The sequence below is a fragment of the Dicentrarchus labrax genome, unplaced genomic scaffold, assembly GCF_905237075.1.
Source record: "Dicentrarchus labrax unplaced genomic scaffold, dlabrax2021, whole genome shotgun sequence".
Classification (NCBI taxonomy): Eukaryota; Metazoa; Chordata; class Actinopteri; family Moronidae; genus Dicentrarchus; species Dicentrarchus labrax.
The window spans coordinates 16,824,753-16,842,010 of NW_026136711.1; the positions used below are offsets into that span (position 1 = coordinate 16,824,753).

At 42.8% G+C, this 17,258-nt stretch overlaps 1 protein-coding gene across 2 annotated transcripts in view; it reads right to left on the minus strand.

The window, feature by feature from the left end:
* Window positions 1–17,258, minus strand: part of foxp4 (forkhead box P4) — a 93,740-nt gene that overhangs the window by 65,318 nt on the left and 11,164 nt on the right. Inside the window, exon 2 of one of the 2 annotated variants that reach the window (XM_051413869.1) lies at window positions 11,881–11,986. The exons of the other annotated variant lie outside the window; for it this stretch is intronic. Coding sequence (XP_051269829.1) covers window positions 11,881–11,937 — 57 coding nt within the window. The 5' untranslated portion in view covers window positions 11,938–11,986. The remainder of the gene's footprint in view (window positions 1–11,880; window positions 11,987–17,258) is intronic. 2 annotated transcript variants of the gene reach the window in all.

Here is a 17,258-nt window from a genome sequence, read left to right on the forward strand (position 1 = left end):
GCACTGGCCTAATGTGTGACCTCCAGTGTGCTGTGCAGCTGGCTAATGAAGAAGCCAGTGCTGTTGTTGGGGAGTGGAGAGAAGGAGAGAGCGGCTCAGAGTGCAAATGATAAGAAGATCCCCTGCCATATAAACATGGGGAATTCTTCTATACTTCTGCAGTACTGTCTGCCATATGGTGTTCAGTTTGTCTGAGTATCTCAGTGTGCGCATGTAGCCTCTGCATGTGTGCTTTTCTGTGCAGTGCCTGTACAGTATGTAACTTGCCATATATGCCCCCCACTCTCTGGCATGTGTGTCTGTGCGCGCGTCCATGTGTGAATTGTGTGTCTACTCGCCCGCCTGCAGCTCTCTGAAGACAAAGTCCCTGTTTACAGAGCCCATAAAGATTAGCCTCCCTCGGTCAGGTGGGTTCTGGAGCCATAGGTAAACACACAGCACATTCCGCACCGATGAGATCGCTCCGTATGTGTGTATGACCGGGGCAAACATACACTCCTGCCTTCACCTCGACCCTTCCTTTAGAGTGCAGTAAGTGATTTACCAGCTTGCAGACTGCTGTCTGTTCGAAATACTGAAGACAGACACAAAGATACACACACCTACACGTACACACACACACACACACACACACACCGCACACACAAATATTTGTAGAAGGAGCGGACTTCATGCACACCTCATTTATCTGAGCCTAAAATCACGGGTTGTACATTCCTTAAGAGGTAAGGCTTGCAAACGTGCATGTGCGCGTTCCCATGTGCCAGTTGGAAATCATCCTGTGATCATGAGGATGAAAAATCCCTGCTTTCCCCTTCATCTCTCCCCTCTGTCCTGAGAGGTAATGGAGGCCGAGGTCAGATTATGACAGTCCACACGGCTAATACTCAGATTGTATTTAACATGGTGGAACAGAGGTGAAGAGTGGAGGTGGACGAAGGGAGGGCAAGAGGGAGAGAAGCTTGGAAAAAGGCAACGTGCCTTTATTTGGATCTGAAACCAGCTAGAGCGCCGCGGAGCAATTAGCAGCTCTGTCCTACGAGAGCTCTTTATTAGAATGACCTTCACCATGAGGGGGGGAGGGAGATAGTGAGAGAAAGAGAAAGGGAGAAGAAGAAAGATTTTAAGAGAGACAGATGAAAAGGTGTCAGTAGGGAAATGGTCAAATGACATGAAGTTGAAATAGATGAGTAAACTGAGAGTTAAGTACATAGAGATTTAATTTTTGTATTTAAGCAACAAAAACCAGGTTGACATCGGGGACACGAATGAAATGTGTGTTTCCCTGCAGGTGCATGTGACCCGCCAAGAATACATGAATGCTCAGTCCTATTAACCATATAAAAAGCAGACTACCCTTTTAATTCATATAAAGAGAACCTACCACTCCAACAAGAAATTGCTCCATTGATATCCTCCAAACCAAATAAATTACTAACTTCCTAACTTTAATTACTAGGGACAATTTATGCTTTATTGCGTGAAAAGACAAATTTGTGGAAGAAATAGAAAGAAGTATATTTTCTGAGGAGGTAAATTTGTTGTAGTTGCCTTTAGGTGAGACGTAATTTCATTTATAATCAGAATTTGCATTATAAGGAAGATAAAGTAAATAGATTTAATATTACCTGAAAATGAGCAACAGTGACTTACAATAATAAAGGGTTACAATGGATTTAAAAAATGGTGGTGTAAAAAATATAAATAAATATATATCAAAGTGGACATGATATAATTTTATACATCGGCTTTCAAGTCGGGCACTTTGCATTTCCTAGTTAATTAATAGATTGGATCAGAGCGAGTTTAATCAAATATAATTGAATAAGTCCACAGTAAAAACAGGCCAGACTTTAAAGGAGACATGCGGAGAAAATGATAGCATGTCCACTTTTCAAATTAATTGAATTTTAGTACTTTTGAACTTGGTCCAAGCTGTTACAGAGGTAATTAATTCACATCCTATCCAAAAGTGCTAAAACAAGATGATATCCCTGAGCATTCAGTGTGGGTACACACACACACACACACACACACACACACACATTTTTTCTTTCAAAAGAGCTAAATAAAAATCAACACTGTAACACACCAATGACAGTCTATAATGTATTCCATGTAATTGTTAGTTTTCTGTTCTTCTTGCTCTTTTCTCCTTACTTTTGTCTTACAGGCCACAACTAAAATATTAATAATTTCTAAGGCGGTTCTCATTGTATTAAAAAATGTCTCCTTTATAATTTATCAGAGAAAGAAAAATCTTTGTTATAGTGACAAGCATACTAATTAATAGAAGTAGAAGGAACATTGAGAGAAGTCATACTAATTTGGAACATGCTAATATTAATAGAATAATTTATGGCACAGTATAAATAAATTAATAGAGTATTTCGTTTGAAAAAGGGATGCCTTCAATTCAATTTAGGAGAAAAGAGTAAAAAAATGTCTGCCTCTTGGACAAGGACATTAATAACAGTGCTCTATCACCAGATGAGAAAAGGAAGAGACAAACTAAACATGCAATGCTCACTTTTAAAATGCATCAATATTTTAGTCAGCTAATGAAAATTGGATGAGCAACACTTGTATTTCCTCCCTTGTTATTTTCATTTGCTGTTTAAGGACTTTTTCACTGGTAAATTTGTGCAGAATCTGCGAAAGGCAAAACATTTAGGAGGTTTTTTTTCTCTTTAAATGAGATGCCTCTTACTCTTCCCATTGGCTTCATGTAAAACTAACAGCTGTGTGCCAGGCAGTGGGTGAGAGAGGCAGAGAAATAGAAGGAGCGAGAGAGAGAGAGAGAGTAACAAAGACAGAGAGTGAGAGAGAGAGAAGTGGACTGGGTCATTACCATCCTTATTACTCCTCATTAAAATACACCCATCACAAAGACATTCTGCTGTGTGTGTGTGTGTGTGTTTGTGTGTGCGTGTCTGCGCGCATATGCATGTGACCGAGCAAGTGCATGCGCGTGTTTCTGGTGTTCCTGATGTGCACATGTGCGTCCTTATGCAAAAGTGACAAAAAAAGAACAATATAATTGGAGAAATGTACGCAGTAATAATAGGTATTCAGAAAATGATAATTCATATTAAACAGGGTGCACAAAGTCAGCCTCATTTGCATGTTTTAGATTATATGCATTTCAAAAGTAATTTCCGCAGGGCATATGAATGACATTAATTCCCGGGCGGGTTCTGCTATAGACCTCAAACTATCAAACACTCAAACATTTAACAGATGAAAAAAAGAGGGAGCTGGTGCCTTGGCAAGGGGAGATTTCAAGGTTAAAGTATTTGAATGTGAATTTTTAAACTTCTGTCTTGGTTTGTTTAAAGTTGCTCCACAGCCAGACTACGAGTTCCATTAATTTGGAGATTCAGTGAACCACAGATGGTTTTTTTTTCTTACTCAGCTGTATGTGTGCATATATGTGTGCTTGTGTGGGTGTGGGTGGGTGTGCGTGTGTGTGTGTGTGCGTGTTTTCCTGTACCAGTCCGAGAAAGACACCTCTCCTCTTAATCCACCACCATTTCCTCAGCAATAAGCCTGAATTGGTCTGACTCACTTGAATGAGTCATGTGCTTGTGTCACTCCAGAACCAGACTAGCGCGATCCAACAAAGAGAAAGAAACGACGGAGCTCCAATAGCCCACATTAACTGACCCTAACTGATGGAGGGGCAAAGAAGAAGTGATGAAAAGAATGAGAAAAAGCATGTGGCGAGGGGAGGGGGACAGGGACAATGGGAAGAGCGGGGAGAAGGAGAGGGAGACAGAGGGTTCCCTCTCCTCGTCTGTTCATGCTGAGAGGAAGACCCAGGGGCAGGAAACAGGCTGGATGAATGTGTGATTCCAGTGGAAAACTCTGGATGCCATGGACAACATTCCTCTCTTATTAGGGAATCTGGTCTGCAGCCATATTATAGCGCCTGACTCATTACTGCGTATGTGTGCGTCTATCAGACAGACACACATCACACACACACACACACACACACACACACACACACACACACACACACACACACACACAAGATGTTCCCCACCTGTTATTCTCGCTAACTTTTGGCAAAGGCACAAAGTCATAGCTAGAGAAGAGGGGAAAATAGCGAGAAGAAAGCGTATAGGACGGGGAAACTAAGCACTCGGCATGTCTGTGTCTTGTTTGTGGTTTGTCTCCATCTGTAAACAGAGCTGCTGCTGCAAGTACGTTAGCATGTCATTATCTCATTAAGGATTGATGGCTTCTGCACAGAGGGTTCAAACTGTTTTGCTTGTGATCATTCAACGACTGATGTTGTACAAACACAACAACCACAAAACACACATATCCTACAGTGCTGCCGACGCGAACAGATGCAAGTAGATGGTAGTAAAAACTCTTGTCGCTTAGTTGACACACATACTTATTTAACAGAATCCCTGTCAGTGTGTGTTAATCTAAGAAACACATATTTTAAGAAAATACATTGATGGACAAAAGTGGCACTTCATCCTCTTCATCGCTGCCTCCCTCTCCTGTCACTGTGTCCCCATGCCACCTTTTTTTGTTGCTGATGTTTAAGCACTCTCAATGATGTGAAGCATTTTGTGTAAGCAGACTTCAGAGAGTAAAGGGGGGAGTGAGGAGTGGGGGAGCATATCTAGGGGCAATAAAAGTGGGCTAATTGGGGCCTGGGAAACATGTTTGTTTTCACGCTTGTTCTTTTTTCCCCTCCTTTCATTTTTTTTCCCAGCCAGTCATAGTAGATCTGTTCATCTGAGAAGGACGAACGGAGAAAGAAAAGAGGATTAGATTCTGTAAGACACACAACACACACATACACGTATGGATGTGCAACTGCGCTCACACGGACACATACACGGACTAGATTTAACATGCCATAAGGAAGCTGTAGAGTGTGTCTATTGAACAAGATCTGTCTGTCTTAACCAAATGACCAACAGGGTGCAGTGCCCTCCATTGGTCCACTCACGCCTTATCAATACACCGCTGCTCGGCCTATTCAGCAGCAAAGAGCTTTCCTATGGCTGCAGCTCAACGCTGGATCAATGTTATGAGCAATGCAGACAAACTGCTGCTAAACAGACTGGCCCCTGCCTCGAGAGGCCCGCCACCGTGCCGGCTCCCCCAGGCTTGGATCGTTCGCCTAATGGAGGTCTCCGCCGGGGCCCCAGAGGGCCCCTTACTACCAAACAGGCCCCCAAGGATTCAACCCCCTTCTCTCCTCAATCTCTCTCTCTGTCATCCCCCTATCCCTCAATCGTTTCTCCATCCACATGGTTGTATCGACCTCTGCCTCTTTAATCAAGAGCGCTGACTTATCCTTGTGTGTGAATTTGCCTGTGTTCACAACATCCATACTAATATGGAGTGTATGTGTTTCAACTGCTGACTATAAAAGTCCAGCTTGACTGTTTCAGGTAGTGAAAAAGGCAGGAAAAAAAAATCCCTCTCTCACCCTCCCCCTGAACGTTGCTGGGATCCCTCACCACATGACTCCTGACTAGTCATTCTCCTCGCCCCAGCATTTGTCTACTTTAATAACAGTGAAAATAGCAAGAGATGAAAAAAGAGCGATGGAAAGAACCTGCATATTTGTCATTTCCGATTGTTTACCTTTTTCACGGCAAATTGATTTTTACATCTCCTGTTACTGGAAGCTCTCTGGGCTCGACTGCCAGGCCTGTCTGGCTCTGGCCTCAGCTGCCAAGCCCGTCTCTGGGCTTTATGACCTGGCTCTGGGGAGGACTTTTAAAGCTTTCAACTCACAAGTCATTTCAATGATACAATACTGCTTTTGTCCTAACCACCTTTGTTGTTTTCTTTCTCCCCCTGCCGCCTCTCACTCTCTCTTTCTTTTCTTTTCTTTTCATCTCTCATTCCTAAATCCTTTTTCACTGGCTGCGAGTGTGAGCCGAAAAGACTCCTGGTCTTTTTCATGTCCATACCTGTTTGTTTGCAGAAAAGGTGGACTTGTTGCATCATGACGGGTTGACAATCAAACAGACAAGACGTGCTATACAGTAGGACACACACACACTAAAACCCTCCAGCTGACATTTAAGGCTCGGTGTGGGGCGAGCCTGGTTGAAGCAGGCTAGAGTTTCACTGTGGTGGCTGGGCGGTGCGCTGTGGTTCGGATCTTCCTGGGTTCTGGTAGGACTGAGGTTTGCCTGCAGGGACCTCCAGTGAGCCAGGCAGCAGGCCTGAGCTAAACTGAGGCCAGAGCCAGAAATAGTCTCCAGCGCAGAGGGCAGGCCTAATGGTGTGTTTGTAAGGGCGAAACCAAAACAAACAACCTGCAGTTTGAATTGAAGGACTAAGTAAGGCTCAGGCCAGATGCTGTCGGACGGGAGAAACACACACAAACACGTGCAAACACACAGCGTATATGTATACAGAAAAGCAGAGGCTGAAATAGACTGAGCAAAAGAAGAGCACCACGTACCTCCAGACTAAAGTCATGGCACACAGCCTCAGCACATGCCTGGACTCCCGCTTTGCCCACAACCTTTGTGTGTGTGTGTGTGTGTGTGTGTGTGTGTGTGTGTACTCCTGCTCTGTTCCACAATTTCTCCCCATATTCACACTAATGAGAGAAAACGGCCAGAAAACGTCTTCTATAATTACTCCCCAAGGAGCGAGGTTTCAGCATGGCCATGGTGCATAAACAAACACATGCTCACACACACCCACACCCACACACTCTCACACACACACACACACACACACACACACACACACACACACACACATATGCCAATACATGTGAAACAGCATGAGACTGACATTTAAATGTGTTCACCTGTCGAAAAGTGTGTGTATGGGAGCACATGAATGAGAGAATAATAACGGTATTATGGAAGTATCATATCATTATGGAAGGTAAGGACATCTGCTGATTAGAACTCAAACAAGTAATTGAATGTGTGCGTGTGTGTGTGAACATGTAGTAAAGGGCATTTTGTAAATAAACATTAACACCATTCACCTCACAATTAGACCCTTCTCAATGTCGCCTACACACACTGGTTGAACTCATTCCAGTGTCTTGTAATGACAAATCTAAATGGAGCTTTGCCATAAAAATGCTAGCCTTGCTTTATGTGAGTTTGTGTGGTAGCGTGTGTGTGTGAGCGTGCGTGTGCCTGAACAAGAGAGGACGAGACTGACAGAGAGATAATGGGGCAAACATAAGGTCAATGTTTTTATGAAATCGCTGTCTTTGTCATACTGCATCAGTTCTGACTTTTCTGCATTTAATAGCGCCTTTAATTCAGCCAATGTTAGCCTGCAGCAGCTTTTAACAACTACAATAGTCTTATTCAGCACACACACACACACACACACACACACACACACAGACACACTATATTTGAAAACCTGCTCACACTCAGACAAAGAAGCAGAGATATACGACAAAATCAGGCAATCATTTTCTTTCTGTCTGAGAATGAATAGTTGGGAAGGGAGTCTTTGAGACGCGCACACACACTCCCTGCCCAGTGTTTGTGGTGGCGGAGCACAGCTGGTAACATCTGGATGTATTTTAGAAGTGTTTACATTTCCAAAATGCTGAAAAACTACACAGAAAGAGAGAGACAGAATTCTGAAAAACACTACAGGTGCCAGAAGTGTAATAAAGAAAGGAGCAAGTCCCAAAAGAAGATTGTTTAAAATCTATCACAGTGGAGTTAGTTCACTTACACACACACATGCTCATAACCGTTGGCCAATTGCAGTTATTGCCATAATCCTAGTCCAACAATAACTGACATCTGGTGCACTAATTGGCAGACTACAGCTTCTCCGTCTGAGGTTTGTCCCATCAAGCTTCCCTTACTGTAGCTGCTTGAAGGAAAACTGAGACTTTGCGCTTCAGCTTCACTACGCGTCGCGTCTTTTACTGCTTACCAGCTGACAACCACTCTTACGCACTCACCGCCACACACACAACACAGCAGTTTCCGCTGACACACACACACACACACACACACACACACACACGCAGATGTATGACTACAGACACACACACAAAAAACAGCTGCATTTCCATTTTACTTCCCCTAAATGACGAAAACACAAAAACAGTTGGACTTCATTCAGTGTAATCAAAGCTGACATCGAGCACATCTCTGTGAGGTGACGTCAACAATGAACACACACACACACACACACACAGACACACATATAGAGTCTATAGGATGTAATTTCAATGATTGGGTGTAATTTACTAGTGTAAGTTGAAACCAGACAGGGCAACTAGAGTGATCCCTGCCAGATCAAAAACAAACCATACACAATGGGGTGAGGGGGTCATACACACACACTCATGCACAGGCATATACTGAAGGTATGCTTCAGTATATTAACACACTCACAGTGACTTGTATTCTTTTGGATAGAAAAATGTGTGTGTATGTGAGGTGTTACAAAATGGTGATGTGCTTGAATTTACAAGAAATGAGTATTTGAATATTGTCCCACGCAAAGTGTCCTTGGGATCACTCTAATCCTCTCAGGTATGCCACTTTCCCATGGTCCAACCTAACCTCAGCACACACACACGCACACACAGGGGAGATTATTAAAGCGACCTCGTGGCACATGGAGGTTCCTGATGGATTTAACATCAGGAATGATTGTTAACTTTTAGGACTAAAAAGACTTGGAGTGACTCCTGAGAAAAAAACGGAGCTCTTAGCCAGACACATGGATCACATGACAACTGGGCCGCAGCAGCAGGGACCCCTGGGAAAACGGCACAGTGCCATCTCTCAGATCACACGGACTCAGGAGCCAAGCAGCAGTAATGACGCTGTGCAGCTCTATCATATTTAGGTATGAATATACCATTCACATGTACGGAAGGTTGAAGTGGTTTTGACGTGAATATGTGCATCACAGTCAAGTGGTTAAAATTTAAAAAAAGGAAAAGATAATCACCGTGAAATAAATTAAACCTATTAAGAGGAACATATGCTCAAGGTGACAGAAGAAATTAATTTGGCTCAACTATTGAGACCCATACCTCCACCCCGCTATAGGATTTCTACCAAACTAATTATCACGCTCCACTTTCAGAAATAATAAGGAAAGTACTTAATAGGTTAGGATTCACCCCTGCATTCATATGTCCATTTAACATCCCTGCTTTCATGCCCACACACTCTTGCCTTAATGCAATTTCACATCCGTGATTTAAAATAGGGGAAGGAATTATATTTCAAGTGGTGTCAGGATTAGAATATACAAGCAGTGATATTAAAATACTGTAAGGTCTTCTGTGTGTGCGTCGAGCCTTTGTGAGTGGCTGAAGCGGAGGTAAAGATGTTAAATAATGTTTTTGTCACAGTTTAGGACGACGGAGGAATTACAATGAAACTACAGATCGCTGATTAGTCTACTCTCACTGTATATTAATTTAGTTTCCTCTCTGCTTTCTGCTGGTTAGGAGTTTAATTTTTAAACAGATCACAGATATGAAAAGACCCCCAAGTGTGTGCTCCTACACCAGCAACTGGAGTCTGTTTATCTAGTCAGCCATTTGCTCCAATTATTAACAACATCCAAATGCAACTATTGTTTCATTTCAAACATTCTTAAAAATTAAAATCACTTTTGTGTTTTTTATGCCCTTACTTGTGCATCACTGAATTAGCATTTCAGTGCCCCCGGCTATGGAGAAAGTGTGAAGTCAAAATGCAGGTTAGGCCAGTTTTATTCATTATCAGTGCAACAAAAGTTATGCATAAAATAAAGGCATAGAAAGATTGAGCAAGCCTTAAAGATGATCAAAATTATGTTTTTCATTAGTTATTTTTCAAAGAATTCACGCATTTGCGAGGATCTTTCTGTGAGCTGCAGAGGGTTTTTTTTTCCTTTAACATATACCCTCCTGTCCTTTGCTTATTTCTCCCTGTGAGATATGTCGCTGAGCTCTGCGTTGTCGTAATTCTATGCCCTGTAAAAAGGTTGGAACGGGGTGCAAGTCAGGAAGAGAAAAGGAGTCGATATACCGATGAAGCCTGAAAGATTACTAAATGCCACTTCCTCTGAGTACAGCTCACAGCACAGAATATACTCCACACACACGGGCACAAACATCTCCCATCTCCAAAGGCATCAGCTGAGCTACTGTCAGAAACATCCAAATAAAAGAATAAAATAAAAGAATTGTAAAAATATGGAGAGACTGAGAGGGAGAGGTCTATTAAACGCTGTGGTTTTCTATTAAACTCTAGTGGAGGCGGGGGAGAAAAGGGGAAGAGAAGTTCACATTATCTAAGAGAATTCCAATTAACACTCTCCCCCTCAGTAATTAGCTACTAAAATAGCTAGCGAACAAACCCAAAATCCCAACCCTGACGCCACCGCGCTGCCTAATTAATTCTCAAATCAGGAGCATCCGATGCAGAAAAGAACCTGATAGTGTAGATGACGGACAGACTGGTCAGAATAAACCACGAGGACTACTGTTAAAGTGTAAATAAAGAATAAAAAAAAGTAAGTAGCTGTCTGTTTTTATTCCATTCCAGTTATCATTTCCGCTACGTTCCTGTGTTACTTCTCTTGTGGACTTTTAAAATACTGTGGTAGACTTACTGTAACAGAACTAGAGAGGAGCTAATTAATAGATACAATTTAGTCAGAGACAAAAGCAAATATAATTTACCTCTATGTGGAATAAGAGTTAAATAAGTGAGATAAAATAAAAGATATGAAATAAAAGAAGCAGCACACTGAGCTACATATGCCGAACAAAATGAAGGGAGGGAGGGAAGGAAAGCTGAAGCGAGGGACATAGCCAGAAAAGCAGATATCTTTTAGCCGTCTGCCGCTCATTTGCTTCCTCACACTGGTCAGTTCTTCCACTGCTTAATGCAAACAGATGAGGCCTTTTCTCGCTCTTTTTCCAAATCCTTTCTTTTTAACGGTGGCTTCTTGGCCTCTGCAGTAACGTCAGCACAGCGTCTATTAAAACAGCATGTGTCCCAGACTGCTACACACACACACACACACACACACACACACACACAGAAACACACATACCCTCTGCACTTGGACGTTTGTTTGTTTTTTTGTGAACTTTTAACCTCCATGAAGTGACATATGGGGCACAGGGGTTCAGGTGTGCCTAAAGTTTTTTTACACACATGGTATATGGATAAAAACATGTACAATCAGAGGTAGGTATCAGTGTAAGCTGTATTAAGATGTCATCTATCTGCAGCTCCTATCAGTGCCCAGTGCTGATGGATAACAAGACAGAGATAAACTCAGTCAGCCAACAACCCACCTGGACACAAGGTGGGCTGTAAGATCTCACTCTAATAAAACCAGCCTAATTCATCTGCTTTTCAATATGCACATGGCAGCCTGTTTCAATTAGTCATCTAACACATACACACATACTCACACACAGCATATGGACTATACAGCAGCTCCAGCAATAGCTTTTAATATATCGAGATACTCATCAGGTAGATTTTACAGCGATTTCTGCAGCCCACACAGGCACAAACACATGTAAATGAAGTCACACACACATACTGTAGACATAATGGCACATTATATAAAAAAACACATGCTGTCACACGCTGATCTGTATCTGGACAAGTCAAACTGTGATAAAGTCACTCTTCAACTACAGCAATCGATGGAAGTAATTTATTTACCTCACCAGGCAATTTCTGCTCTGTCTTCAGAGAAGAGAGAGGGAGGAAGAGAGAGAGGGAGAAAGAGAAGGAGACAGAGGGAGATTTGGCAAGCTTGTGTGAGTGGTGTGTAAATTAATCTAGCAGCAGTGAGATCCAGAGCCATGTATAAGTCCATAAAACAAGAGGAGGTTAAAGCAGCTCACATCATACATACACACATCAGGCAAAGGTCCAACACCAAAACCACTTCTTCCAGAGAGAGAAGAGACATGAAACGTCATCTAGGTTCCATTAATGTGATGTGATATCCCTGGATGCCACTAAAAAGAGGAAAAAAAGAACAGTTAAGAGTTCTTTCTCTTCCTTTTTCTTTATTTCTTGCTTTCTGTCCATTCAAAAGCAACATGCACTGGAGAGGGGCCTGTCCACGGTCCTTAACTTTAACTCAATGAAATAAAAGGCACTTAACTAAGCCTCAATGATCGATACAAACACTGGTGCCTGGTGCGCACACACACACACACACACACACACACACACACACACACACACACACACACACACACACACAGATACACACTTATCCCACCTCCTCAGATGCTCATGCATATGCATGTCCATTGTGATTTATGCATCCTGGCGGGGGTGTGAGCCTATCTGAGAGCAAGGCCAACACACAGGTCAGCTCATTTGTAAATCAGTTGCCTATTTATGGATGTGTATGTGTGAGTGTTTGTGCGTGTATGTGCATATTGGTGGATGTTTGCGCCTAGAAATCTGTGTGTATGTGCGTATGGCTATAGGTCAGTGTTGGAAACAGGCTTATAATCACTGTAGCGCCTTCATTCATTATATTTATTGAATTCTTTCCAGCTTATGCTCTTTGTGTGTGTAAATCATACACGTTCTATACTATGGGTTGCCATCCATTCAGTGTGTGTGTTCCAAGTCATGTCCGCTGAGTGCTGACTACTTCTGCCAACCAGCACTCTGACCCTGCTCTTTGCAGCAGGAAGTCGCCCAACTTTCTGACCTCTCTTATTATTCCCAGGGAAGGCTAGGGAAAAGCCTTTAGAAAAACGCCTTCCCATCAGAGTGGCTGTCAGTTAATGGGGTCCCCATGGTCTCTTCTGTCCTTTGCACTGGATTATGGGTAAAAAAAAATAAGACAAGATCTACACCCGAAGAGGGTGTTAAGGGTTAAACATACGTTAATTTGTGGCATAATCTGAGAATATAGCCTTCTTTGCACACAAAGTGAAGAAAACTGTGTGCGCTTTCCTTTGTGGAAATTCAGTGGTGTTGCTCCACCCTCCTCCCACCTCCTCTGAACAACAGATTTGGGCTAATAGGGCAGCTGCTTGCCCCCCCTCTCCTAAAACCCCGCTATGCTGCTCCCCCTGCAACCCTTCCACCCCTTCTCCCTTCCCAAAAAAAGCCCAGGAGGAAGCCTGTTGTTTTCAACTTGTTTTTGACACGGCTATGAATGGAAAAGTTCCAACTGGAACGCTCATCCCAGAAAAAAGTTGCATTTAATTTGTCCACTATTGAGTGTTACTTAGGATATATTCCATCATTCAAACGATAGCGAAGTAAAGTATAAAACACAGTGTACATGAGGCTGTCTCTTTAGCCACCTATCAATCTATCTATCTAGCTGTCTGTCTTTCCTTTTCTGTTTTGCTACGTTGTCAACCCAGGCAACTGTATCCCAGAAATAAACCCTGCATTAGGTCGGCCAGCAACCATGGTTTGTAACGTCATCACTCACACACAACAGTTTATACTCTCCACGATGCAAGAAAACATCATTTGGAAAGACTACAGCAAGTGCCTGGATATACAAAAAAGGAAATATGAAAATATTGCGAGATATTGCAACACAAAAAAATAACACCAGGAGAAACACTATAAAGATAAAAAACCCTCAAACACACAATCAATCCCTTGTGGTAGGTGTAAGTGAGCTCATAGAGATGTTTCAATGGATTGAAAACTACTGTGAGTGCGCACCCAATCACATAAGACAGCAGGGTCAGACCTCTATGTGTTTTCATGTGTGCAGCAGTGTTTGTTTGTGTGTTAGTGTGTATGTGGGGGGTGTCCATATGTGTAACTGGAGCCAAACTGTAAGCCATATGCCATTCTCCCTCTGGTGCCAGCCAACCCCCCCGCCCCCCATCAGACACACAAAAACACGCAAGCACTCACAAACACACTTACACACACACTTACACACACACACACAGGCTTCCCTGTAAAAAAAAAAGCCCCTCCACTTCATTAGGAAAGTAAACACAAGTGCTGTCTGAAGTGGCTAATTAGAGACTAATTACTCCCTGCTCGTTACTAATGCAAATTAGATTACGCTGCTTAACTTCCTCGTGTCCACAACGCTGCTGTTAATTGAGGCCTTTTGAAATTAAATTACCCGCTAATTAGCATATCAAAACCATTAATTCTGAGCAAGGAGGGGGAAAAAAACAACAACAAATGCCAAGTTTTGCTAATGCGTTTTGCTAATTGAATATGTACGCTCAATACAGGGGTTTGTGCCAGGAATACCTATTCAGCTGATCGGTGTGCACGTACATTTGTGTGCACGTGTGTGCGCGTAAGCAGCCAGACAGAAACACCATGCATCATAAGAGCAGCATATAATTAAAGGAACCATTGCATCCCTCCAAACGCTTTGTCAATATTTCCCTCTGAACGCACGATTCCACTGATGTCCTGCGTGCGGGGAGCGAGGGATATAGCAGAGTCACACAGAGAGAGAGGAGTGTTAGAGGGGATGGATATTCATCTCATGAGAGGCAAAAGAGCCACTGTACGTGAATGTGGAGTATGTGTGTGTGTGTGTGTGTGTGTGTGTGTGTGTGTATGCATGTGTGTGTGTTGCAGTGGTATGTAAGCAGGGTTAGCGTTTGTCCACTCTGTAAGCCTTCTTTGAAGTAAGGAACTGCTGCTCTCCTAAAGCCCTGGACCCCCTGCCAGCTCTTTCTCTGCACCCGACCCCCCCACCCCTTCAACTGGGCCCTCTTCACCTCTGCTACAATACCTGTCCAATTAGGGAAACACACACACATGCACATACATACCCACATACATACACATTTTATGGCCACTAGCAGGTGAAAAGCCCACTATTTCTTTCAATCGAAGCTGAATCTGTTTTTTTTTTTTCTCTCTCTCTCTCTCTCTCTCTCTCTCTCTCTCTCTCTCTCTCTTCTAACTGAATAGATGATTTGAAACTTTGTGGATTAGAAATGGTGAGCATATTCATGGATGGGTCTACCTGCTTATGAATAAGAGAGGAGACACACAGAGAAGCCGGGAGCTATTAGCTACTTTAATCTGCTGACGAAATAAAAGAATTGTACATCTAAAGATCCATCTCAGCTTTGCATGTAAAACCAGCAGAAATAATGTCATTCTGAACGACTCCCCTTTCCCTTTTCCTAAATATCTATCCAATCAGGGTGCGTGAAAAGCCCCATTCAGGTTGGCCCTTATAAAAGTTTCATCTTATTACACTTTCCAACTTCTCATTTCATTATCCCTATAATGGCAGATGAAAAAACGAATGGTAAAATTGAGAGGTAGCCATACAAAAAAATTAAATAACCATGATAATTAGATGTAAAGATATTATAATTCCTTTAACAGGATGCATAGAAACTGCTGCTCGACAATATTTGCCCTAATTGCTAGAATTATCATATTAACCAGTTACCATTTGAGTAACTTGATTAAAAAATTGATTATTCGTCTATTTCTTTTAGGAGTTTCTTAATCAAAATCTTACATCCTTGAAAAATTAATTTGAAGCCGTTTCTTATCAGTTAATTAAATCGGGTTGGAAGTCATTTTTTCTGTGCGGCATGATTAGAACGGTTCTGTTCTCTTCTGTTCAGACACCATGACGTTAGAGGGGGAACTTTTCACTGTCTCATCAAACATTCACAACCACAAGAATAGGACTTCTTTGAAGGGCCTGCCGCCTTTTTTTTTCTTCCAAACCTCTGCCTTTCTGATAAATTGTGCTATACCCAATAGATCTTTCTTTCTCGTTAACACATTCTCATTAACGGACAGAGAAAGCGAAAGGAGAGGGGAGGGGAAGAGAAAAGGAGAGCAGCGAGGGGAGGCAGAGCAGAGTGGAAGGTGGGGGGGGTGGGGTACTACAGGGGGGGAAACAAGAGGTGGGAAAAACAGGGCAGAAAAACAGAACCAAGGCAGAGATCAAGTCAAAGGGAGAAATTAATACACTGACAATTTATTACTACACAATAAAGAAAATTAAATAATGTACAGACAACACAGGGACACACACAACATACAACGCTGCCTGGGTGACAGCCTTGGGGTGGCCTGAGTTGAGACTAAACAACTAAGCCAGGAGCTAAAACAAGACTTCTGTTACTACAGACACAAAATGTCTATCTGACCAATAACTTTTCTTTTTTCTTTTTCATTTAAGTTTGCAATCTAAATATTTTTATTCTATAATAGTACGTGGCAGGTGGTGGTGAAAATTGATTTCCCCAATATTTATATAATAGATTTTTCTGTATCAATTCAAATTTGCAGCTTTAAACGTCACACATCAGAGGGTGACTTCACCTCAGAAAACTAGTTTTCTATTTCTGGAAGAAGACTAATTATAAAGCTCTGCCCCTGGGAAAGAAAAGCCCCTCTTGAAGGAGAGAGGGAGGCAGAGAGTCCATTCAGCGCAGGCATCAGTGGAATATAAGTTTGTCTCTCTCTACTTCAGCAAGCAGCAGAGCAGAACCGAACAGATACAGTGCGCTCCACTCATCTGTCCATCCTCGACTCCTCGGGGAGGTATGGGAGGACTGGAGAGGGAGGGAGGGGGGTTCAAAAGGAGAATTAAAGGAAGAATCAGTGAGGATACAGAGCAGTATGGTGAATCTCTCTGATTGGATAATGAATTGAATGATTATTAGAGCCTGACTAGTAAAGTTACGCAGAATTTCTAACGTCATCAGCCAATCAACACACTCCCTCATCAACCAATCAAACCCTCACCCAGGGGGGTGCGTTGGTGGTGGTGTGTGTGTGTGTGGGGGGGTCCTATTTGCTCTTCCATCTGGCTCTCTCCCCATATTTCTCTCTCTCTTTTTCTTTCTCTTACAACACGTCATCCAGTCTTTGGTACAGCTGCCCTCATCTTTCTCCGTGGGAGACAGAGAATTCTCAAAGCCACAATTACTGCACAGAACTATCAATTTCCCCTTCTATTAACCCTGTGGGAAGAGAGGGGACGAGGGAGAGGAAGGAGAGAGCAGAGAAGGGGATGAGAGATTCAAATTTGGGATGAAGAGGGGCCAACTCGGGCCGCTCCTCCTCCCCCCAGGGTGCAGTCATGTGTTTGGGCAGAGGAAGGAGAGAATTACACCTCCTCAGGATGAACTTGACCCCGCCACTGTAGGTCAAACAAGTTACTATACAGCACAGGCCCCCCTATCCTCATTACCAACAAATAGGCCCAGCCACTGTTCCACTAATGCAGACTGTATGTTAATAACCAGTGCCCACACCCCAGCGCAGAGCTGTCGAAAGCTAAGA